Raw genomic sequence first — 26,256 nt, forward strand, 5'->3', positions numbered from 1 at the left:
GGTGTCCTGAATTCGGGGATCAGCGAATTGAACGGAGCCATGGATGACCGATGTTCACGATGACAACAATTAGTTTGATGGGATGGACAATTGATGATGACGACGACAATGGGTGGAGAGCCCCCCCCCCATGGAGACTGAACTTTGCCTCTCACTTGCGAGTCAGTCGCTGACCGCGCACAGCCACCTGCAAAGTAATAAAATGATGCCCGTGGGTTTAATAATGGACACTGCCAGAGAGCGCTGGGTTGATGCACTTGTATTCAAGAACACTGGGTAACGAGAGCTGCAGGGACGGCAACTGTTCAGCGACAACACCGAGACCCGTGACCGCTTGCCTGTCGTCACGAGGTCAGTGGCTCCAAATGGGCCGCCCCTTGCCACTCGCCAGGGATTGCAACCAACAGGATGGAACGTTGCCCCTCTTTTTTTCCTTCCAAATGTGAATGAAACCATAATACAAATGGTACGTTTTATTCACTCTTTTTGTTCAATATAAGACCAGTTTTATGGAGTTTTACTGGATACAGAGAGGTGTAAATATCAGGCATGTAACGGACACACCTGGCGCACCACGAGGTCAGGGGTTTGCCACAATTATCTTCAACAATTTAGTATTTTTACTGTATCGTTTATACAGTACACCGTGGGTTATTGTTTTCTTCCCCGTGTCGTTTGTAAGTTGGAGCCGAAATGCAACGGTAACCTATCGAGGAGGAAATATAAATGCCATGTTTGACAATGCACTGCCGGACGAGGGCATCACGACGCACTGCGTGGCGAGTACAGAACAGTGGATTCGCTGCACTGCTCTCTGCTGACCACAACACAGACTGCGTCCGTCGTTTGTGCGTGATGGTCGCCCATCCGAGCGGTATCGAGGCTTCGAAGCCTTGTTTAGCTTCTCTCTGATTGGATCGGCACACGTTTTGGAAACATGGTCAAAAAAGCAGGACTTAATTTCGGCCGGAGCTATCGGAGCCTGAGCCCCAGAGAAGTATTCACGAAAATGCAAGCTCTTCAAATTAACATCATCTGCATGTAATTTCCATGCATTGTAAATAGTTGATGGCTATGCAAACGACCCAATGATGCATACAGGTTCAACTTCTTTCGCACCGCACGTAGCCACCCGTGCTAATCGTAGGTGTGAAATGATGCTCATACCGTGAGCTCGAGGATTTGATTTTAACAGGTGCATCGTCGTTACGTGCCTGGATATGCAGACGTAATGTCCCGAACAAACCACATCAGAAACCACAAGCTCCCCACGCAATGGCTGTGGGCACACTAGCTATTGAACGGCATATCAAATATTAAATAAAAACGGCACAAACCAGTATTCAAAATGACTATTGCTCAACACTAAATGACTCGTACATGAAGACTCGACAATTACATCCGCAGATATTTAGAAACCTTACATGTCTCGAAGGATTCACATCGATTATGGTTTTCTCGGTTTCTCGAGAAACCAAATGAAAAATGGGGTGTGGGTGGTTGGGTGGGGGGGGGGGTGATGCACTATCAGCGAGTGCTACAAGGGGCGCCCCAACTTGCGGAAGGCGAAACCACACGGGAAACTACGTGTGAAAGAAAAAACAATCATAAACTCTTCCCCCCCCCCTTCCCCACAATGGATAAAACTTAAAAATAAAGATGAACGTGAACATCACAAAGAACACCTCCCAACGGCAACGGCTCGGGGTTGGAATCACAATTGAAACAACGGAACAAATAATTCACCCCGGCTCAAGCAACACACAACGCATACAAAAAGGGGCGGGGGAGGAGGTCTCTGTTGCTGTAGAAAAGCGAATGGCGCGCGAAGGGGGGGGGGTAAGCGTGTGGGGCGGTGGAAGGTAAGTTTGCAAGGTGAGGGAGTGTTGTCAAGCACCCGAGAATTTTTTTTTCTTTTCTCAAGAATATTAAATCTCAACTGCACTTACCCGCGAGAAAACGTATCTGCTCGCTCTTAATTTCGCAAAAGCGGGATATCGCAGAGTTCCCGCGATCTGAGATCTGTTCCAAGCGATTTCTGGCGTGGCACAGTCGAAGAGAGCAGCACCCTCACGCGCTCAGAATGTGGGTAACGTTGATCGCACGGCAGTACAACTGATAAGTTGATTCTCGGAGTTGGAATTTGGCGGGATCATGTGCGGAAGAAAATGTGTTCTCGGGTGGGTGGCTCATCTCCATTGGCAGCAGTGGCGAGCCAGCGGAGACTTCACAACCCCATGGTGGTGGTGGCCAGATGTTCCGTAGGCCGACCACTTACAAGTAGAGCTCGTATTGCCAACGGCACGTTGACGATAACACCACTTGGCCCGATTATAAGCAAATACAAATAGGTCATCGGGTCACCGGGGCCAACGCCGTGCTAACGCCACCTTCACCTTGAAATCCCTCCCACCTTTCTGCCACATCGCTTCCGTGTGACAAGGGGCGACGGAGGAGTGCGTGGCAACTCCCAGGTAAACGCGAGCCGTGGACTCTTCCGCCGCCCCTCGTGTGTACGCGCGCAACACGAACTCTTCCGAGGACGGTCGAAAGGGAATGATTTGAACGATAAACATTATCCGCCGACGAAATGGATTCGCCGTTTTTGGATCGGGAAGGGCGACTGAAACAAAAATCTGCGAACGGCTGCCACGCCGGTGGTGGGGGGGGGGGGTGTGGGGGGAAGCGCCAGCGGCAAACTCCGAGGGGCGGCTGCTCCTCCTCTCACTTCCTCAGCAGCATCCGCGCAAAGTCGGCGTTGCTCATCATGGGCCCGGCGGCGGGCGTGGCGTCGCTGCCGGCCGCCGCGTCGCCGGCCCCATCGAGCGCGCCCGCTGCCGGCGCCCCCCCCCGCCGCCGTGCCGTTCTGGGACTTGCTGCCGCCCGCGTTCCGCCGCTGCAGAGCGCGGGGAACGAGCGCCAGCTGCGTGCGGCCCTTGCCCCTCCTGCGGGGGAGAGAGACGCGTGCGCTCGTTAGCGGAGCGCCGGGGATGCCCGGGAGCTCGGGGCGCGGCCGTGCCGGGTGCCGGGCGGCTCGGGGCTGGAGCAGGGGAAGAAGAAAGTGAGCAGAGTGCTCCCCGGGAACTCTCCCGGGGGATGCGTGGGAAGAGTTACAATGCCCAGGGAAAGCCTCGCTTGCTCTCGGGAGGGTCGTGCGTGAGGGAATGTTTTTGGTCAATTCCATTCGTGAGAGTTTCGCTGTGCGTGGTTAATATATACGCCCGCAGGTTTAACCGGGGTGTCTACGGGGCTCGTACCGTCGACCTCTGCAACGAGCGGCAAGAGCGGCAAACGCGCCCCGCCGCTCAGCCGCGTCGATCGTTGGCTAAAGTCACCATCGGGCCGGTCATTCGCCCGGGGGGGGCGGGGGGGGTGGAGGGGTTGGGCAGTGGTGGGGTGTGTGGGGCGGGGTGGTGACGTACGCTCCGTACACGCTGCGTGGTGGCATCGCTGGCTGCTGCTGCTGGTCGGTGCGGCGCCGCGCCGGTGGGTTGCTGATGGCCACGCTGACGACGCTGTCCCTCACCGTGGTGCCGTTGAGGTTGAGCACGGCCTGCGCCGCTTGGCTCACGGTCTCGTACTCGATGTACGCCAGGCCCTGCGTAACGGACGCGGACGATGCAAGGCCCAGCAACCTCCAGCAGCCAAATACTGTAAACGCATGTTTCTAAATGTGGAGGGAATAACTTGAGGACCCAGAGATAAATGCACACGACCACAAAGAGAACATGCAAACTACAAACGCAGGTGTCAGGGTCGGGATCGAACCCACGATCTCCTGCATACCTGGCGAGGTCGTTAACATCTCGCCACGAGCACTACGGTCACCGCAGTGCCCGACCAAGCGGTGAGGGGCGAGCGCCCGCGCGCAGCGGCTCCAACGCCGCTTCACTCGAATCGCGATCGAACCGGACCGCCGCCTCTCTCAGAAAGAGGAGTGGGGGAGGGGACCCGCGCCACCCGCCAGGCGTCACCTTGAACTTCCCGGCGCGCGTCGTGACCATCCTCGTCTCGCGGATGCTTCCGTGCTTCCCGAACATCTCCTCGAGCTCGCCCTTGGTGCAGGAGAACGGGAGGCCCGACACGAACAGCTTGTGCTTCTCCAGGTCTGTGCTGTACTTGAACGCCTGCAGGCGATAATTTTGTGAGGACCTTGACGAGGCACCGACGTACGGCCGCCGCCTCCCGGTGATTTCTACGCGGTCGGGCCGCGTGACTCTACCAAAGGGTTTTCAGGGTCGCGCCGCGTTTTGTTCGGCACGACGCCCGACCTTTCACCCCCCCCTCCCCCCCGGCGTGCCCCCCCCCTTGGGAGTTCAGTTTTTCCGAAGGAGCGCCCGGCACGTGGAGGGAAACGTCGAACGTCGCGCCGTACAAAACGCGGTACAACTCGAAAACGCATCGGAGAGCTATCCATCGAGACAAGTTTTGCGAATTAATACGAGAAAGACACCATAACAACCTACATAGCAATCGAATACTCCAACAAGAGAAACAAAGAAGCGAAGGAAGACAAAGATTGAGATGGACTAAAGAATGCAAAGTGCAACTGAAGCATCAAAGTATGAAATATAAGAATAGGGTTTAAACTTTCCGGCAATAAAACTGCAAGCGCTAAGATGTTCCAACACCAAATAGAAACCCATTTGGTGTTTGAACGTAAAAAACAAACCAAGGTAGCGATTCTGACCAACGACTCGCTCGCTTACGAGCCGCAACACGCAACATCGACCACCGCGTTCGACTCCCTCGCCTTGTTGGGCTGCTGCTCCTGCTGCTTGGTCTTGTCCACGCAGGGGCTGATGAACATGGGCCGGCCGTCGATCGACGTGCGGTCCATGGCGAGCGCCCCGCGCGCCCCCTCCTCCGTGTCGAACTGCACGTAGCAGTAGCCGCGGAAGTGGTGGGAGTGCGAGTAGACTGGGCGCACCTCCGCGATGGTTCCGCACGGCGCCAGCGCCTCACGCAGGCGAGCGTTGGGGTCCGCCAGCGAGTAAGCCATGTTGCTCACGAACACCGTGCACGACTCCGCGCCTGCGTAGGGCGCGTCGGTGGCGGTGGGAAATTCCACATTAGTATGGCGGGCGGGGGAAGCGGCGTGTCCTGCTGAAGGACTGCTGTGGGCTGGCGATGGGTGCAGGAATACTGCGGAGATGATCGATGAGATGTTGACCCATGAGCAACGAGTCCATCAGTAGGAATGAATCCAGCATGGAGTTCGATGCTCACGACACGGGACGCGGAGTTGGGTAAATTTTTTTTTATCATCGTTCATGCAAATTATATGCTAATGTTAACCATTAAGCTAATAGAGGTATCAAAACTATACTTATAAAATGTAACAAAAAAATACAAACGTAACAGTAAAACAAAGAATCCGTGCATAAATCGAACCGTGACCCTGTATTATTTATATGGATGTGACATTGTTGAGTGATATTGTTAAATTATTCCTGTTGAAGTAGATATGAACGAAAATAATATTGTTGTTTGATATGTGATATTATCGATATTGGTCATTGTTGTCATGTCAAATCGTTGTTTGGTATCGATGTAGTTGATATTACATGATAGATGTTGAGTCATTATTATAAGGGACCACTCACGACCAAGCGGGCGATTGTCCACAGCGGATAACGGGAGGGAGGCAAGGGACCACTTGAGTCGGCTGTCGACGTTCCAAGTGAGAGGCCGCGACCCTCAAAGGAATGGCGCCACCCCACCGTGGTCGCCCCCCCCCCCCCCCCGTGATCCGTGGATCAAACAAATCTCTCGAGACGCCGGTGCACGGCAGGCCAAGAGCAGCTCACGGCGAACGCCGCGGCAAGGGGGTCGCACGTTTTGGCGCGAGGGCCCTTCTCTAACTACGCGTGACGAACGAACGAACGAGGGGGGTGGGGGGCAAGGCCATCGTACCCGGGGTGAACTTGGTGGTGGTGGGAGCTTGCTCGGCCGCCTTGCCCTTCTTCTCCGCCTTGCCCTTGGGGAAGCCGGGAGCGGCGCGCGACGGGCCGGGCCTCGCCGACGACCCCGGGCCGGACGCCCTGCCGGCGGCCGACGGGGGGGCGCACCCGAAGAGGCCCAGGCTGGCGTGCACCATGGCACCCGCGTCGCGGCCCTTCGACTCCTCGTCCTCGTCGTCGTCCTCCTCCCACGGGACGCCGCCGCCCGCCTCCTCGCGGATGCGCTTGCTCGCCTGGGCTGCGGGTCGCCGAGATTAAAGCGGCCGTTCGGTCGAACGCTCGTCCGTCACCTCTTCCTCCCGCGCACGTTTTAATCCCGCGGAGGTCACGCGAGCGGCCCCCGTTGCGAGCCGCTAGCGCCGGCGCGGTTATCACGCTAGGATGCCCTTCCAGCGACCTTTTAAAGAACTTTCCCAACCGCCCCGCAACCGGAGAGCAATGTTCGTCGCGGGCAAAATGATTACGAGCTGGAATTTTTGCCAAATTCGTACGAAACCAAATGTCGTCAAGTGATTTGGTCATTAAGCGAGTATAGGAAATACACGTTAAAGGCTCGATTCGTTCTGATCGACAGTTACCCCTTTTTCACCCAAAAAAGTACTTTACAATATAAAAGATATGGATATTAATGCATAAAGATACTGACATTATAAACACATTAAAATAAACATGGTTAATCAATGCATTAATGAATATTGACTGTACCGACAACAGGGGAATGGTCGGTAAACCAACACATTGGGCTCTATGGAGGCAGTACACTACTATACACGATACTACTACACACTACACCACTATACGCTACACTACTAAACACGACACTACTACACACGACACTACTACACACTACACATTGGTCTCTATGGAGGCCCTTCGTGAAGCGATTCGTTGTTAACAGGGGTGGTCGTTAAGAGGAGTTCGACTGTACAACCCCAAGTCATTATTGCAAATGAGACTAACCATGGTCCCTTGAGTTCTCGGCCGCTTAAAATCAAAATCAACTTGGAGGAGGAAGAAGACGAGGAGGAGGAGGAGGAGGAAGAGGAAGAAGAGGAGGAGGAGGAAGAGGAGTGATGAAAAGGAGGAAGAGGAGGAGGAAGAGGAGGAGAAGGAGGAGGAAGAGGAGGAAGAGGAGGAGGAAGAGGAGTGATGAAAAGGAGGAAGAGGAGGAGGAGGAAGAGGCACTCACCGGCTTCGTGGCCCCACTCGGGCTCGGCCTTGCGCTTGCCCGAGGAGATGTGCTGCTCCTTCTTCTGGGACTTCTTGCCTCCCTTGCTCTCCAGCTTGGCTTTAGCGCGCTCCTCCTCCTGCCTCTGCCTCTGGGCCTCCTTCTCCGCAGCCTGCGCGAGGAACACGCACAGTCACACACTCATCTGCGCACGCAGCCACACGTAAAGCCACGTGTGCGCACACACACACGCGAAAACCCACGCAGACGTACGACCCGGACGCTTTACTCCGAACGCAGAATCTACAGCGGCGCCACGGGGATTGGGGACCGTCCACGGCGGATCTCGCAAAGCCCTCACCTTGGCCCTCTGCTCACTCACGCGCTTCAGCTTGGTCTCGATCTTCTGGCAGGCGGCGTCCCAGTCCTCCAGCGTGCCTGCGCACACGCCGACGCGCGCCACGACGGCAACCGCAGCGTTACCAAGACCGTAATGGCACCGCCGGGCATCGTGGGGGCTCCAATCCGGCTTCCGGCCGCCTGTGACACTAGAACCGGGCTCTCGGGGATGCAGCGAGCAGATGGTCTCATCGAGGTCGCCAATGCCGCACATCCGACCGGCACGGTTGGCTACGTACAGTGTAGAAGAAGTTCAACACACGTACGTATGCACACACGTGAAAAAGCTATCACGTTAAATTTGGTTTTGCACTTCTTTTCCTTCCGCATTTAATTTCAGCTCCTGAGAATGAACACATCAATTGAACTATGACGTAACAAAACGTTACTCTCAGCGGCAGGGCGCTGCTGATCTCCGTTGAGAGTCACAGAGGTCACTTGAGAAGAGATCTCGGAAGGAGTCCTTTGATATTCACTTCTGTGGGCCATTGTCCAACACGAATGGTCGCACTGCCGTGCCAAACAAGGCCAAATATTTGAATGCGGGAGTGGTCCTGAAAAATAGTCTTGTGGCCCAGTCGGGGGCTTACCTGGGATCATTAAGAGGATAACATTACGGTATTTTAATTTTTCTGGCGGTGTGTGTGTGGCGAGTGAGCCCAACGCACCCTCCTCCCTCTCGAAGGTGAGCAGCGCCTCACAGATGTGCTCCGGGTAGTCGCTGGTGCACTGCACGGCACGGTGCAGAGCCCTGCGTGCATGCTGCACGTCGCCAAATGCCCTGCGCAGAGCCGCCCCCGGGGTCGCGAGCACAAAAAAAATATACCGTTAAATAAACCACTCGCGTTCTACGCCTCCTATTTCACAACTTCTGACCAGCACAGTTGGCTATGTACGGTGTGAAAGACGTTCAAAAGACAAAGATCCCCCGTATAGCCTGAACAGACTGTCGGGGCAAGTGCTGCAAGCGAGCACCTATGAAGGGCGACACGGCACACGAGGGGGTGGGTGTGGCCAGCACCACACACGGCCGCCTTTGTCTCCCCAGTGGCAATGATTACACACCGCACCAGGTACTCATTTGAGGCCGAGTCAACCTAGGAGAAGCCCGGTGTTGGCCATGAGCGGAATTTGAACTCGGGTCGACGGGTTCGTAGCGTGGTGTGCTAACCGCTGCACCACCGCTCCCCACACACACGCACAAAGACAAAGATCCCCCGTATAGCCTTAACAGACTGTAGGGGCAAGTGCTGTTAGCGAGCACCTATGATGGCCGGAACGGTACACGAGGGGGTGGGTGGCCAGCACCATGCCCGACCGCCTTTGTCTCCCTAGTGGCAATGTTTACACACCACACCAGGTACTCATTTGAGGCTGAGTCGACCCAGGGGAGGCCCGGGACCGGTTCAGATAATCGTCACTGGTGTTTGCCGTGAGCGGGAATCGAACCCGGGTCACCAGGTTCGTAGTGCAGCGCGCTAACCGCTACACTATTGCTCCCCACCACACAAAAAAAAAGAAAGTCTCGTGCTGTACCCGTGGTGCGGTGCTCGTGGGGAGGCCTCACCTCTCCAGGTGGTAATACTCGAGCCACATGTTGCCGTACTTGGCGTTCCCCTGCGACATCACCTGGTCCCAGAGCTCGCGCGCCTTCTGCACGTTGTGGCAGTGGTTCGCCTGCTCGCCGCGGACACGCACAGACGGCGTCGCGCCGCCACGCCGCGCGCTTTTACCTCCGGGGTCGCCGCCACCGCCGCCACGGGGAGGGCTGAACGTCTCGGCCATTGCCGGCAGAGCGGGAGAAGAGCACGTATGTGCGTGTGCGTATGTGCGTGTGTGTGCGTGTGCGTGTGTGCGCGTGTGTGTGCGTGTGTGTACGTGTGTCGTCGTCCCGAGTGGTGTAGTGCAACTGGGAACCTACCCTACTAGGGACCTACCCTACTGGGGACCTACCCTACTGGGGATGTACTCTACTGGTGATTTACCCAACTGGGGGTCTACTCTACTTGGTTTCCTACCTACCCAATTGCAATTGGGCCACATCGATCTGAGGTTTACTCAATAAACAAACAGTTGAAAGACAAACAAACCAAAACCAAACAGTTGTGAATATGCAAACGGATTTTGGCACCGACAGCTTCCGTCACTCGATTCAAGACATCTCCGCGCGGCACGTTAGAGGGAGCGTTACACGAGCAGAGCAAAAACAACCTCTCACCTCTATCCTGGCCCAGTGCTGCAGGATGGCGCTCGAGGAATCCCCTCCCTCCGCACAGCCTGGAACGCGCAGCACAGGTGGGGGGGGGGGGGGGGGGCGCGTTGGACAAAGTGTCCCCAACACCGCCGCCACCGATTCGACGTCCCACTCACACACACACACCATCGGTACCAACCATCGGTACCACCCATCATCGTCGTCGTCGTCGACGTTAGACATGCCCCTTGACGTCGCTCTCAAGAGTAGAGCACTGTGTGCCGGCCGTCACCGCGCACTTTTGTCAAATTCAATAATCACCCGCGAAATGTACTCAATTGGGATAACATACATAGCAGCTACCATGGCCTCCCTACTGCCGGACGAACGCCTGTTTGCAGGCGAGGTGCCGAGTCACCTTGAGCGCACGGGGGACGGCTGCCGCTGGGGGCGTCCTTTCAAATGTGCTGAGATGCGATGTCACGTGCTCTGAGATGTGCCGGAGTAGAGGAGGAGGAAACCCTATCGTAAGCAAATCAATATCATCATCATCATCTTCAACGGTGAGAGGTTACTCACGCTGCGCCACCTCCTGCCGGATGCTCTCCACTGCACGATGGAAGGTCATCCGCAGCTCCTCCAGCTCCTGGCTCGAACCTGCACACAGCGACCACGAGCACAGACAAGCCAGCTCGGCTGTGCGTTCTGTGCAAGCGATAATTGATTGACGCGTCGGGTCAAAATAATCGACACTGGCAACCATTCAGCACGGCGGTGAACGCCTGTAACCCGAATCCCGGAGTACAGGCCGAAAGCCACAAGCGGCCTACCACCTTACAGGCGTATCGCCCCCACCTTGCGTGAAGTCGACGCGCCGTCGCAGGTAGTCGATGTAGGTCTGCCAGAGCTCCGTGTAGTCGGTGGCCTGCATGAAGCCCGACTCGAGCGCCTTGTCGAACACCTCTGCCGAGAGAAGCCGTCGTTAACGGAGCCGCACAGCCAGAGGCTCGCGAGGAACATTCGTCACTAACACCGCCCTACGATAGACAAATATGCAGCATGCGGAATGGTCCTGAAGGGAGACGTCGCTAGGGGGGGGGAGGAGACGTCGCTAGGGGGGAGGAGACGTCGCTAGGGGGGAGGAGACGTCACTAGGAGAGAAGAGATACCACGAGAAAGAGATGCTGCAACACTAGGGGAGAGGAGATGTCGGCAGGGGAGGAGACGTCGCGAGGAGAGACGGACCGCGCACTGTGTCGTGCTCCGCGTGATGCCGCTCCAGAGCCAGCAGGTAGGACTTCCACAGGCTCGTGGCCCAGGGGCAGTTCCTGGTGGCGCGGCGGTGAGCAGGCAGCACCACCTCCTTGATCTTGAGCTGCATGTCCTGCGCGCGACGCAGCCGGCGACACACGGCAACCGCTCGGGCTCGCACGGACGGTGACCGGGGGGGGGGGGGGGGATGGGATGGAGGCCCCCCCCACCATTGTTTCCTCAACAATCAGGCTGTGCACTATAAAAAAATGGTTTATTTTACCAGATAAAGCCCACTGAGCTACGTAGCTCTTTTTCAGGAGCGACCTGGCCACAAATAATAGCTCAACGAAGTGGCTTATCGCGCGGACATTTAGTTCGACTCCGTGAGCCCTGAAACAGATGTCGCTTTACAAATGGTGCGGGTTGCCGCACCGGATGTGAGATGGGAGGGGAGGGCGGCAGGAGAAGCGTCGGCGCACGACGTCTCCTGTGGCGCACACTCACAAGGTACTTGGTGTACTGCGCCCAGAGGTCGGGCACCAGGCAGTTGTCGGCGAGCGCTCGCTCGAACACGAGCTGCACGCGCGCCGGGTCGCCCTCCTTCAGCTCGCACTCGATGTAGGCCTGGTACTCCGCCATCTTCGGGGGCTCTGCCACCAGCTGGGAGGCAAAGACAAGCGGATCGGTTGCTTCTGCTTGGTAACGAGGTCACCGACTGTACGTACTGTATTACTTTTTGAATACGTAGTTTAGTTTAACCAGCAATTACGAAGGCGCGTGTCGATATTTGTCCAGTGGCGAGTGGCATCATCACTTTCCTGATAAGTGTATTGTCTCCATAAGGAATTTATACTGCATATGTAAGTATGCGGAGCTTCCTTTGCACCGTACAAGCCAACTGTGCCAAGCGGATGCGCGGGGTAAGGAGAACACATTCAACACAAACAAAACAGTTCGATAGAAATTATTACCAGAGACTCAACACATTTGTCACAAGGAGAGGTAAGCAACAGGCGATGTTTCCCAGCAATGACGCTTCTTCATAGCACATATGCAATGCGATGGAGAAGGGTCGTTACGTTTAATATGGATTTTGGTTTTTATGGCCGCACGGTGTTATTGAAGAATGCGTGGAGTTGTTTTGTTATTCGGCCTTCAGCAACCACTGCCAACGCAGCAGCAGCGGCATCGTCACCAAATAATTAGCTTACTTATTACCAGGGTTGTCAAAATCATTGTTTTCGCACGGTTATCGGTTTTGCCGCACGTGTACAAAGTGTGGGTACGCCCAACTCTCCCAACAACGTCCGCTCGGTGTGGAAGAGGAGAGACTTAGCCTGCCGGTGTGCGGTTTACACGTTTTGGCGAATGCCAATCGATGCATTCCTTACTAAAATTCCACTGCTCCCGACTTTTCAAAGTGATAAATAGATGATGAAAACCAGTCATTGGTTTACCGGTCATAAGTTACCAAACCATACTTTTATTATCGAGCCAACACAATCACGACCTGGGCCCCAGGGAGCCCAGCAAAGGACCTAGGCAAGCCAAGGAACGACCTCGGCCTACGACGAACTTTGGATGACCCCGACTGTTTGCACGTGCAACGAAACGAATTTCCATTAAAAGGCGCTTGAACAAAGTCGCTGGGTGTTGGAGATCCATGGCGAAGCGACGAAACACACCAGCAATGCGTTTACTGGAGTCGTCGTGCCGCGCGTGTTTTGGCGGCACGTGGTGGGGGTGGGGGGGCGGTTACCAGGGCGTTCTCGAAGGACTTGTACTTCTCCAGCTGCTTCAGTGCCTTGCCATGCGCCTGCCTCACAGAGGCCTCCACGGGGCTCTCCAACCACTCCTCGTACTCCGTGAAGCACGCCTCCATGTCTGGAAAGACGCGCGCAAACAACCCCCACTCGCAGCGTGAACTCACGTGACTCGCGTACTACAACGACAACAACAACACGCGTATTGCACGACATGCTTCTCTGTGACTCAAAGATTCACCCGTATAGCCTTGACAGACTGTTGGGGCAAGTGCTGTTAGCGAGTAGAACCGATGAAGGCTGGCACGGCACAGGAGGGGGTGGGTGGCCAGCACCACGCCCTGCCGCCTTTGTCTCCCTAGTGGCGATGTTTACACAACCGACAGAAGTACTCCTTTGAGGCTGAGTCGACCTAGGGGACTGGTTCAGATAATCGTCACTGGTGTTGGCCATGAGCGGGAATCGAACTCGGGTCGCCAGGTTTGTACTGCAGCGCGCTAACCGGTACACTATACTCATACACACACTCACTCATAGCATACATCTACCGACTGATGCTGGTACAGAAAATGAGTAGCACGAACCAATGGTTCTCGACCATACAACACCCACTCAGCACGAATCGGCGTCTCACAATATACGCACTCACAGCAAGCCTCCAGCGGTGGATCAGGGTCACGGTTACTTGGTGATGCTGCTGACGCTGCGTTGGTGGTAGTGCAAAAAAGCACAAACAACGAAGCTACTCAAAACATTCGTCAATAAGCACTGCGTGACCTTTAAAAAAAATGGTTTATAACAGGCGACGTTATGGGTAACGGCCCTTCTTCACAGCACATAGCCAGCCAGTTAGAGTGACTTGTGATCTTGAAGGTCACGCAATTAAGCTTGAAATGTTTTTTTGTTTAAACATTCATTATTCTTTTTCGATGCATACATAGATCATCTTTAGGGGGAGTTATTGTGACCCACAGTTAAGAGGCACTCGACCAGAGAGACGGACGGTGACAGCGGAGGACAGACGGGCGGGACGGAGAGGTTGTGAACAAGGGCTCCGTTGTTACCGCTTGGACTCACCCATGAGAGGCAGAGACAGCTGGCGGCGAAACAGGGTGTTCAGGCGCTCCGTCTGCACCTTCAGCTGCTCCTGCTGCACGGCGCTCAGCACAACGCCCAGCACCGGCTGCGCTAGCGCAACACGACGGCACGGGCAGCGACGCGCAGAGGCACACACAAGAGCGGTGGTGGTCGTCGCTGGTGTTGGCCGTGAGCGAGAATCGACGCGAAAGAAGTTCAACATACATACGTACACGGTGACACACCTAGGCAAAAGACAAAGATCCCCCACCCCGTATAGCCTGTAACACCGTTTTGCCAAGTGCGATGTTTGCGAGCACCTACGAAATGCCGGCACCGCACACGAGGGGGTGGGTGGCCAACACCACGCCCGGCTGCCTTTATTTCGCCAGTGGCGAGGTTTTCACATCGCACAAGGTGCTCATTTGAGGCTGAGTCTACCTAAAGGAGGCCCAGGACCAGTTCCAATAGTCGTCCCTGAACTCGGGTTGCCGAGTTCGTAGCGCAGTGCGTGAACCACTGAGAAACAGCGGACACACCAAATGTGACGCACATGAGACGCTCCGAAGTGACGTACTCAGTGACACCAAAACACACACACACACGAGATGACACACAGCAACAGACCAACGGTGATGCACAGCGACAATAACAACCACCACCATTCGCCACGAAGCGGCGGTGAATGGGGCCATCCCTGGGCCGATGGGCACGCTCGCTAACGGTGGTGGAGACACATCGGAAGACTCCCCCTCGATCCACCCCCTTCCTTCTACTCCCAGCTACACTGGACTGGACTGCGCTGGCCTTAGCGGCATTGTAATAAAAGTAGTACAGTATTGATTATTATAGAGTAGCGGTCATTTATGTGCGTGGCCGCTGCTAGCGCCACCCCACCACCCACCCCAACCACCTCCCACCACCCCCCCTGCCCACCACCATCCCCACACCCCACCACCCACCACCAACCTCCACCACCACCCACCACCACCCCCCCCCCGCCCACCACCACCCCCATCCCCACCCACCACTACCCCCCATCCCCACCCACCACCACCCCCCATCCCCACCCACCACCACCCCCCACCCACTACCACCAACTCCCACCCACCACCAACCTCCACCACTACCCACCACCACAACCCCCCCCCCCCCCAACTACCACTCCCCCCACAACCCCACCCCCCCACAACCCCCCCCCCCCCACTACCACCCCCCCATTACTCACCCCCCCCACAACCCCCCCCCCCCCACTACCACCCCCCCTTTACTCCTCCCCCCCCCCGCCCACCACCGGACGGGCGACTACGGAGCGTGCACCTGCATCATGCCGAGCACGGCGTTCTCGAACTCGCGGTAGGCGTCCCACACGGCGCTGCCCTTGGTGACGTGCAGGCCGACGGCGGTGAGTGCTCGCTCGAACACGGCGCGCACTCGCTCCACCCCGCCCGCCTGGCCCATGCCGCCGATCGAGTACTGCGCGTACTCCAGCCAGATCTCCGGACCTGCGGCCACACGAAGACGAAGAGCCACCCGCCGCGTAGCCTTTTAACGGCAGATGCGCTTTCTGCGGACGTCTGGAACGCTTCTCCCTTCCGATATGAGGAAGCCGCTGGAGCCGTGCACTTTTAAATCACGGAGATTGAAAACTAATTTCTTTAGAACTGCTTCTTGCGTTGAGTTTGTTGTCCTTCCCCACCACGTCCGATTAGCACGGATGGCTACGTACGGTGCGAAAGAAGTTCAACATACGTACGGCACGGCGCACGAGGGGGTAGGGTGGCCAGCACCACGTGGCCACACACACTCGAGCGTAATATACATAGGGATGGAAGTGTTTATATATCATCCAAAGCCTCCCGCAAATCACCTGACTTCTGTGTGGCCACCCCCAACTCTCAACCCCCCCCTCTCCCTGTGAAAACAAAACGCCGCTCCGATTGTCAGCTCGCGTCTGCCCCCTCTTTCCTTCTCGCTTCTCCCTCCCCTCCCATCATCGCCCGCTCCTCCTGACATCTTGGCCCGGTCATTCCTTCTCCCCCTCCTCCCCTTTCCCGGCCCGGCGTTTGAACTGGGCCGAGTCAACGGAGTCTTACTTCGCCAACAACCCGTCGTGCCGAGGCGATCGCCAAGAGGTACACCGATTAGAGAGTCTTACAGCCTCTCAACAGGACGTCTGACCTAAAGCGCGACCCGGTCGCAGGCAACGCACGGAGCCACTGCTCACACGGGGAGAGTGTGGAGAGGGAGGGACACTCACACAGGTAGTCCTTCACGGCCCTCTCGAACAGGCTTGACACCCGGTCTCGCTCCGCCTCGTCTGTGCCCATGCGGATCTCGTCCTTGAGCCAGTCCAGCCATAGCTCTGCCGGGAGAAGCCACGCGGGAGGACGCGCGGGGCGGGGGCGCGGAGGACATGCGGGGAACACGCGGGGAACACGGGCGGGACACGGGAGACACACGGGGGACACACGGGGGGGACACACAGAGACGAGAAGGAACACGCAAGAACATGGGGACACACACGAGGATGCACAGGAATAGACATGAGCGTACGGAAACCGACGTGGCCATGCGACACCAGTTATCTTTCCTTCGATTTCTATCTCCGTCACCTCTGTACTTTATTTTGCGTGTATTTACACGTTCTGCTTTCCGTCATTTCGGTGACCCCCCGGATTGCTCTCGACCCCTCGCCTGGCTTAAACGGGACAACAGAATGAACCTTGGGAGCGCGCACTCACCCTCGGTGAGCGGGAAGAGCTCGCTCATCTTCTGCCGTGCCTTGGCCAGCCTCTCGAGCTCACCGAGCTGCTGCAGCAGCTTGATGAGGTCCGTGTGGCAGTTGTAGTCGTGGGCGTTGATGGAGAGCTGCACCAAACAACGCAAACAACAACAATAAACAACGCAAACAAAAACAATAAACAACGAGGATTCGCACGGCATGTAAAATACGACAGCATCTCAAGGCGCTGTACAATTTTGTTTTATTACGAATGTACACGTACAGCCCTTTTGTCAATCCACTGCTGGATGAGCACCTACCATGGGGGGGTGGGTTGTTTGACCACACTGGTCAGTAGCAGGTTGGTGAAGGTGGGTGGGGGAGCAACTAAGTAGCAGCATAGTACAGTACAACATTGTATTTTGCTGCAGCAATCCCTTGCTGACAACGTGAAAACCTGCAGCAGCCGACAACTCCTGTGACCGCCTCACCCGGTGCCCCCATTGATGTCCTCTTCTTCCCCCCCCCCCAACCAATGTGAGCAGTTACTGACTCTATAGTAGATACCACTGACTCTACAGTATGTAGGGTGTGTATGTAGCGTGTGTAGGTGTAATAACTCTATAGTAGATACTACTATTGTATGTAGCGTGTGTAGGTGTAATAACTCTATAGTAGATACTACTATTGTATGTAGCGTGTGTAGGTGTATATGACTCTATAGTAAGTATAGATGTGTCGAAACCCTCCACCACCCGACATGGACATTTAGTCAGGGATTTTTCACGTAAACAAAAGGCCAAATAGTTACTACTTCAGCCCACCGGTGTGTTGAAGAGTGAATCTACAACATTTACAATCTGGGTAGTACGACGTTTCGCTGGTAATTACATCCAGCATCATCAGGCGATTTGCCATACTAGTGAAGCCATCCACCTGCTTCCGGTCTTAAATAGCGCAGCAAGACGACGCCATCACTGAACCCAATCCACCTGTAGGTGTACATGCCTACAAAATAAATTACTTTTTGGGGTGGTGGAGGGGGGGATCGACAATTCTTGTAAACCTGTTGGATCAACTTTTTACCCCCACATCTGGGGTGGGGGGTCCCATTTTCTAAAACTTTTTGACGCAGGCCTTCTGAAAAGCCTCTGATAATTTAGTTGACGGACGAACGGAACGCCGGGGCCTTTATAATGGATGGTGGTCGCACCATCGTAGCGAAAAACCGGTTAGAACCGGCAGAGCGTCCGGGAGAATTTGGCCACAGGTCCTGTGGACTATATTCTGGATTGAAAAAATAAAAATAGTCCAAACATTTCCCCCCGCCCCCCACTCAAAAGAACACGAGGGGCACTCATCTCTCTTCCTAATTTATAACCCAGAAACCACCGTGGGCGTTCATTCCGGATTTCTATGGCGGAGGCGAATTGGTCCGTAGGACCAAAAAAAAAGGCGGTTTGCTTGTGTTTTACGAATGCCCGGAAAGATTGAAGTGTCCGATTCCATCGCAGACCGCAATTTTTGAACTCGCACATTTCTGATTGAAAACCCGTGCTCCTTACCGGAGGCGCACACACACACACATATATCCAGTAGAAACTGGCTGGTGATTGATAAAACGCATTGGGGTAGCCCTGCAACTGGCCGCTTGCGCGACTGCTGGTGGAAGAACCTCCGCTAGAAAGAGCTCTAGAGAGCCCCCCTTTCCTCGAGGGGGCTCAGACGTCTGGAAATAGATGGGAGCACTCACAACTTACCCCCCACCCGCCCCCCCCCCCGGATAAACACGACCGGCCTCTTGGACTTAATCCATCTATAGCGCCGGGTGGACAGAGGCGGTAGGGGGGTGGGGATTTAAGACACTTGCCACCATTGTTTCAAACCACCTTGTCAATGATAACGGAAAAAGCAATTCCTGGTGTGACAGGGCACCCCACCCCCCCGCTCGGCAAAGGGCCATCAATTCCGCTCGAGCCGGTGCCGTTACTCAGGGCGAGCCTCTGGGGTACGGCGCTCCGAATGAAACCATCAAGTGTCATCAACGCTCGCGATGATCTGTGCCGCGGACGAATGAATCGTTTAAAGGAGATCGCACCCGCGGGCGGGAAGCCAAGGCCTTGGGCCTTTCACAAACAGCCACCGCAGGCCGTCCCAGGACGCGCGCGACACCATGCACAAGAGGTTTTTGTTGGGTTAGATCGTGTAAATAACATAAATGTGTCGTTGAACCCGCCGCCACAGGACACGGACAATTAGCAAGGTTTGTCACGTAAACAAAACGTGCCAATTCGTTACTGGTTCAGCACCAGCGGTGTGTTGGAGAGTAAACCCACAACAGCTACAATTCATGCACATTGGTGATGCAACTGTTGCAAACGGCAAGGAGGAGGTGCCAGGCGAAACAGGGCTAAACAGATACAAGCGTCGCACCCAACACCTACCGACGATTGACAACGACGACAATAATTCACAACCCTTGAATGAGGGTTCTTCCCTATGCCACGTCGGGATTAATTGACCATAAATTTCACGACGTTGGGCCTGGGAGGCCGAGGGCCGGATCGCACATCACTCGCCACTGATGTATTCGCCGCGACCACGGGTGGAACTCGGGTCGCCAAGTTTATAGCGCAATCCGTGAACCGCTGTGGTTGGTTCAGTGGAGGTTGGTCAAAGGTGGGGAAGCAGAGACCTCGGAGCGTTTTACACACACGCGTGCATCTATGTATGTTGAACTTCTTTCGCACCGTACACAGCGGGGCCCCACAACAGCGTATGTGTACGACACCCGTAGTATGTGCAGTGGCGGTCGTCCGTCAAGATCACATACCCAGGCTGAATCCTCCTTAGCTTCTGAGCTTCCAATGAGATCGATCCCATTCCAGGCGATCTGGTCAAAGGCCATGGAGGTTTGTACGAAACAATAATTATAATGTTTAGCCCTTTCATCCAATCCACTGCCGTATTGAGGCATCCACATGCCGCAGTTAATTTTGTTCACTTACAAAGCGGTGAACCATCTTGCCCCTGCCTACATCAATGACATGCTGCACCCACGTGTCCCCTCAAGGTCCCTAAGATCTGGGGATGCAGATCTTCTCTGCATTCCCAGCTGGAGACTTCTTCGGCCCATGTGTGACCAAAATTTTTCCCGTGTAGCCCCCAGGCTACGGAACGCCCTTCTATAAGATATCAGCGATCTCCGAGTCTATGGACATTTTTTTAAAGCGTCTTAAAACCTATTTATTACGCTTATTACATTTTTTGTTCATTTAGTAAATGGATTATAATATTGTATCCTTAGTTTAACACGTAGGCTTTCGCGACCAATATCATCCAAAACAGGTTTTTTGTAGGTTAGATTGCGTAAATATATAAATGTGTCGTTAAACCTGCCACCATTCAAGATTGTAAATGTTGTGGCTTTGCTCTCCAACACGCCGTTGTGCTGTACTAGTGACGCATTGGCATGTTCTGTCTACGTGACAACCCCTTCTAATTGGCTGTGTCGGGTGGTGGCGGGTTTGGATATTTTTATGCCGATTGTCTCCTGCTGCTGTGTCCCATACAGCGCTTTGAGATCCTTGATGAAAAGCGACAAATAAATAGTATGATTATTGTTGTTGACTTTAGCATGTGCGTTGGCATGGGAACGGAGAACAGCAGGCGAAATATCGCTCTCGAGAATTGGCAGGTAACCGGACCGACTTCACAGGTTGACGATGAAAACGGCCGAACACGGATCGGCGTTGCCGATGCGCCGACCAACTTTGCTGCAGCTGGGCGCGGTGGCGTGCCGCTGCAATCCAACAGGCTCCGAGGCGAGGGTCAGCGGATCGTGCGCGGATTTTGTGAAACTCGCTGTGGAAATGAGGTGGCCAGGAGACTCGCCGGGCACGGAGGCAGAGGTCGGATACGCGGCAACATCGGATGTGCGAACATCGACAAAAAGTGCACGACCGTGTGTGCACAAATAGGTTACTGGACGGAAATAAATACAGCACAAACTGCGTTACACGCGGGAGGGACGTGCTTTTCTGTGCTTGAGAAGGGAGCAAATGTATGTATGTACGCGAGATTAAGAATACACTGTCGTGCGTGAACATCTAGCAAAAATTACAGCTGCACCGCACACAGGCACCGCGCGCGCACTGGGTGTGGGCGGCTAATCTCGCTTTACTCGCCATTAAACTGGCCACCGACAAGCAAGTATTCATTAAAACCGGTGCTCGCCGAAAGATCTTCAATTATTTTTCTTGCAAGCAAGCTTTACCTTGACACTCGGATATAATCCGCACGTGGGTAATTGAGAGTTGACTTTCACTGTCCTCAGCAGAGCCTCCGCTGCTTTGCTCGTCCCCTTGTTACCGCCTCTTTCTATTAACGAATCAAAACCATTCCCTGCAATACCGAGTTGCTAAATGTTACGACATTTAAGCTGTGTCACGATAAGCCACAAACTCGGTGGCTGCGATGCGCATCAATCTGCTTCGACGTTTCAAAAATGAAAATAAATTTCTCCCAATCCGAATTGGCCGTCTGGCATAACATCCAATATGCCAAAAAGCAAGGTGTGCCACGGCACGTGCTGGTGGTTAACTTGGTAAAAGTGCGGCGCGATGCCATCCCATGCCAGAGCAAGCAGCGCCAGCACCGAAGCTCTGTACTAAGTTTGCCACGACACCATTTTTTGCAGGATACCGTGCGACGTAAAATGTCACGCTTTGACCATTGTCGTCACATCGGTTGCTCTTAACTTGAGAAGTGTTCATATTCTTGGTTCTTTTGGTAAAGTCACGTAGAAGGGAATAAAATAAAATTCTCACGACGGCTGCTTGTGTTGTGGCCCGAAACGTCGTGAGAATTTTATTTTATTCCCTTCTACGTGACTTTACCGAAAGAACCGAGAATATGAATCCCTGCAGTCACGAAAGCTTTAAATCGAAAATTGAGAAGTGTTCTTCTCATTTTCACATGTTGTTTTTTGTCCTTTGATGTACATCAAGCACGAATGCCGATTCCTTAAATGTGACTCTTTATCGGGTGCCACTCAAAATCCATGTTTGTTGTTTGCAGGGCCCCACTTCCTGGTTTTTATTCGTTTGCTGTTTAACTGTAGGATGGCTGCGTACGGCGTAAAAGAAGTTCACCAAAAGCACACACGGACGTCCAAGGTTTACTCAGTGCTCGAAAGAGTTGAAATATGCATGACGGTCGATGCACTCGAGAGGCATGGCGGAGGCATAGATGCAGAGAAGAAGAGGAGGGGATCCAGCACATCCTGTAAATAACTATAAACAGAGGAGAATGAGATTCTCAACGGGTGACTTTTACATCAAAGGTAACCATTTGGGAGGAGGGTGTGATCCAATAAAACTGACACTTCACTTTTTCCGGCACATGCTGTCAAAAACTGATGTTGTCACATTATCGACATAACCCGTCGATTACTCTGGATAAAAAAAAAAAGTTTGACAAATCACTAATTTTATTGATAGTAGCCATTTCATTGCACAAATGATCTGTGTGCAAGTACCATTACGTCTTTGCTTTGCCCGCGTCATGTGACATCTTGCGCACCCTTGCAAACCGTTCCATCTCAATGAAGGGATTCACCGTCCGGGCGAAATATTGTAATAATAATTTCCTGGACAAATCCCCGTTATTTCCACGAAGGAAGAACATCTAGACCATATCCAGCTCGTGGTGTACGCCAGCGGTGGTGAGCCAGCATTGCTTTGCGCGCCGCTCAATCTACCGGCTTCTCTTCAGCGTGATTTTCAATTTGTTCCCCATTTTTTTTTCACGGTCTACCCACGAAAGAAAATTCCATTACACGTGAGGCACGGCGGCGCATCCTGCCTGCGTTTATTCCGAACGCGTGATAACCGGCGGAGACGGCGTGCGCCCGGCTGATGGTTTGTGTAAGAAACACTTTCAATTTCTCCTCATTCCGAGAGACGGACGTGTAAAGGAGACATTGCCTGCTTATGTGGTTTGTTATTGATCTGCTCAAATATGGATAACTATTTGCTTTTAATCTAAAAAAGGAGTAGGAAACGTGTAATGATTTAAGACAATCTAAATGTGGGCGTATTCAGTTTCTATTCGATTTTTTAAAACGTTAAACATTCCTAATTGCACTGAAACTTGAACGAGTTGGAATGCTTACGAAATGTAGGAACGACTCAGCACATAACAGGTGCCCCTACCTGCTGCAACACTCATGGGCCATGAAGATTGTGATCACCAATTTCAAACCGTGGACCACACAGGAACACCACTGCCAGCTTTGACCTTTCTCCGGCAGCGTTACAGATATTTCTCAACTCAACAATTACCAATAACAATTTCGTTAATAATTTTAAAACACCTGGAAATGCACTTGATCTCGTTAAATCTTGAAAGCACGTTTGAGCCTGGATAGTGCTTGGATGGGTGACCACCATGCACACGGCAGGCTGTACTATACAACTGCGGGACTGTGCGATTGACAGCACAGGGGGAACAGTGCGGCAAACCTCTAATTGTTGTTCTGTAGTATGCTCCCCCGCCTTCACCAACCAGCACTGACCAGCGTGGTGAAGTATGGCCAAACAACGTCGATGATTTACCCAGACGTAGGTAGATCACAGGAGTGGAAGTGTGCTGGCAAAGATGCATGTGGACATGCACACGATGTGTGCATGTGTGTGCATGTCCACATGTGAATCAAACTTAGGTTAACCAGGTTCACTGCCTCTGCGAAAATAACGATGCAAGATAATTGTGCAGGGTGCTAATGCATTGTTACAAACACATTCCTGCGGAGGGAGCTGGTAGGAACGTGGGGTTGCTCGGTCAATGGCCAGGGTCAACGGCGGCGTGGTGTATTCCGCAAATATGCCCGACTGTGAGGGCGGGCATAAGCCGGCGTGAGTAGGTTAAACGTTGAGTTTTATAGGGCACCACGGAGTGACCAGCCCCTCGACACCCAGCCCCACCCCTCCCACCCCCCACCCAGTCCCACCCAGTCCCTCCACACCCTCCCCTCTCTACCCAGCCCCACCCCTCCCAATTTTTTGATGCACGACGGACGGACACAATAATCCCCTGTGGGCTGGTGGAACCATGTGGTTCCTACCAGTATAAAGATGGCGATACATATTTCTACAGATCACGGTCACAAGTGCAGTGTGCTGATGCATGATAATGTAATGATGAATGGCAATTGTGCAGGGAGCTGATATATCGGATTCTGCAGGGTGCTGATTCATGAGAATTCTGCAGGGTGTGAATGAATGAAATTCTGCCTGCTGTTGATGCGTGGAAATTCTGTAAGGATGCCGATGCACGGGAATTCTGCATGGAGCTGATGCGTGGTAAATGTGGACGATGATGGAGCCTGATCGTGGTGCAGGGTGCCGCCGGTGCATAGGAATGTAATAATCATGCATGGGAATTCTCCCTTGGGAATTCTGCATGGGAATGCTGCTGCTGCTGGGTGTTATGAGGCCGTTTAATGAAGTGTCACCGCCCCCCCTGTCCCCTTACCATCTCCCCCTAAATGCTGGGCGCCCCGGTGCGCCCTGCACAATAGGAACGGTGCAGCATTAGCGGGTGGCAGCAGCAGCTGAGCGGACAAAGCAGTGGCCGAGACAATGCGGGGGGTACCCCAGAAGCGGTGGGGAGGCTCGCGAGGGACGCTCTGCAAGGGCCGCCATGCGTCCGTCGCGACCCCCCCCCACTCTCACCTACAATTCGGCCCCCCCTCTAGCACATTAAGCGGATTTTTTTCACTCTCTCTCTCTTCCCTTAACTTGAGCACCGCTATGAATGACAAACTAAAGTGGGATACGTACACTTAAGCGGGAAGGCGTCCAATCATTCACATGCGACAAGAGCCATCGTCCCAGGACGAACAATCAAAACATTTCGAAAACCCAGGAAGCCACGGGGGGGAGCGGTGATGCAGCGGTTAGCGCACATCACCACCCATCGACAACTTGCAAAATCGCCATGCACACCACCAGTATATAAAGAAAAAAAAATCACCATTAATCACAATCTCCCTGGGGGAACGGTGGCCCAATCGAGGGTTAAGGCATTGCCCTGTGACCCCGGTTGACCCGAGTTCCATTCCCGATCACGGCTAACATCAGTGGCGAGTTACATCTGATCCGTTCACCGACCCGCACTGACCAGCCCGTGAAGTGTGTGTGGTCAAACAACCACCACGGCCTTTCACCTCGCAGTCGACTTGACAAAGGGGTGTACGTTACAATACAAAGTGTTTACAAAAACATATACAAGGCACAGTTACGGTGACCTTGATTCACAGTATAATCAAGCCGACTTGACCCCGACGCCACTCTTAACGCGACCCTAACGCAGTTTATTGTGCCCGAGCTACAGAGTGGCAACAACCCGGGGTCTCGACTACCCCTGGTCGTGGCCCGACTTGAACGCAGCACATCGCTTGACTGGGACGACGACGACACACAACCCCCATGAGTTGACCGAATGCCTCGCCCGCCACTCCACAGCAAGTTGCCCCGCACCTGAACTTAGCACCACCGACTCGAACCACGGCACAGTTGACCCAACCTGACCCAGGTTTCGATCATTCCCCCACCCCCCATCCTTCCACGACCCGGCCCTCGTGGTCCCCACCTGCTCCTCCAGCCGCTGCACCTCCGCCTCCTTCTCACTTTCATCCGTCTCGGACTCCGAGTCGGAGTCGGTGCCGGGCCCCGGTGCGGGCCCCGCGGAGCCGGCCTCGGAGCCACTCTCCGCCTCCATCTCCTCCATCTCCTGTTCGTCCTCCTTCTGCTGCTGCTGCTTCTGTTCCTTCCCGGGCAGCTCGTCTCGTTCCTGCTCCGCCATGGGGATCACGACCTCGGCAATCCACTCCTCTGCCTCCCTTCTCCCCTTATATTTTCCCGGGAGCGGGTCTTTACTTGGCTGGGGTGTGTGGGGGTATATCCTGGCTCCGGGCTCAAGGCCCGTGGCTCAGAGCTCTGAAACCCAGCCGCTTCCTGCCTTTAGGGTCCGACTGCTTGCTGGGTTTCAATGCTGATTTGGTGGAAGGGGGGTTCGCAGTCCAACGACGCTGCCTCGAATCCCAAGGCTTCGTGGAAGGCTGGGGGTTCAAGTCGGTGGCTCTTGGCCGCAAAGTCCTCGCGAGGCCCCGCGCTGCACTCCCCCCCCTCCTCCTCCTCTCGCAGTAGTCCCCGGACTCGGAGCGAGAGACGCAGTCGAGCGCGCAGCGCAGCCGAGAGGCGGCGCCACGTGCGCGGGGCGCGCGTCACAGGCTGAAGCCGCGCCTCGGCCATCTTGTGTTGTCTCCGCTTTCATTTATTGGGCGAGGGGGAGGGGCAGTGGGGTGGGGAGGGATGGGCAGGGCGAGGGTGGGGGTAAGAGGGCGGGGCGGTCCCACCGCTCCCCTTCTGGTGACGTCACCGCAGCAGCTCTCGCAATGCAAATCAAACGGGAGCCCCACACCACCACCACTTCCTCACGCAATATGGCGCCCGAGCCGGCCTCGCGCCGGATCACGTGACGGCGGCTCTGGGCGGGCGCGCGCTCGCTGAGTCGGGGGATGAGGGGTGGGGGCGGCCGGGGTGGCCGGGGGGGGAGACCCCGCGCATAGCGACTCGAATTCCCACCGCGCACCGGCGGCGCAGGGCCCGGACCGCGATTTCCCATTGGTCGAGAGGCTCGGGGGGCGG

General features: G+C 54.6%; 1 protein-coding gene across 1 annotated transcript; it reads right to left on the reverse strand.

Annotated features, from left to right (window-relative positions):
- Positions 1–458: 458 nt before the first annotated feature.
- SART3 (spliceosome associated factor 3, U4/U6 recycling protein) lies at positions 459–25,791 on the reverse strand. The gene is made up of 20 exons (XM_078612051.1): positions 25,199–25,791; positions 16,563–16,689; positions 16,079–16,183; positions 15,139–15,323; positions 13,819–13,924; positions 12,738–12,862; positions 11,483–11,638; positions 10,970–11,108; positions 10,580–10,687; positions 10,304–10,381; positions 9,749–9,807; positions 9,098–9,207; positions 8,199–8,311; positions 7,493–7,569; positions 7,153–7,303; positions 5,917–6,201; positions 4,754–5,034; positions 3,975–4,127; positions 3,423–3,598; positions 459–2,945 (listed from the first exon to the last, which is right to left on the reverse strand). The coding sequence occupies exons 1-20, from the start codon at positions 25,409–25,411 to the stop codon at positions 2,576–2,578; spliced, it is 3,117 nt and encodes a 1,038-aa protein (XP_078468177.1). The 5' UTR covers positions 25,412–25,791; the 3' UTR covers positions 459–2,575.
- Positions 25,792–26,256: the final 465 nt, after the last annotated feature.

The sequence above is a fragment of the Lampetra planeri genome, chromosome 37 (genome assembly GCF_965212315.1).
Source record: "Lampetra planeri chromosome 37, kcLamPlan1.2.h2, whole genome shotgun sequence".
Taxonomy (NCBI): domain Eukaryota; kingdom Metazoa; phylum Chordata; class Hyperoartia; order Petromyzontiformes; family Petromyzontidae; genus Lampetra; species Lampetra planeri.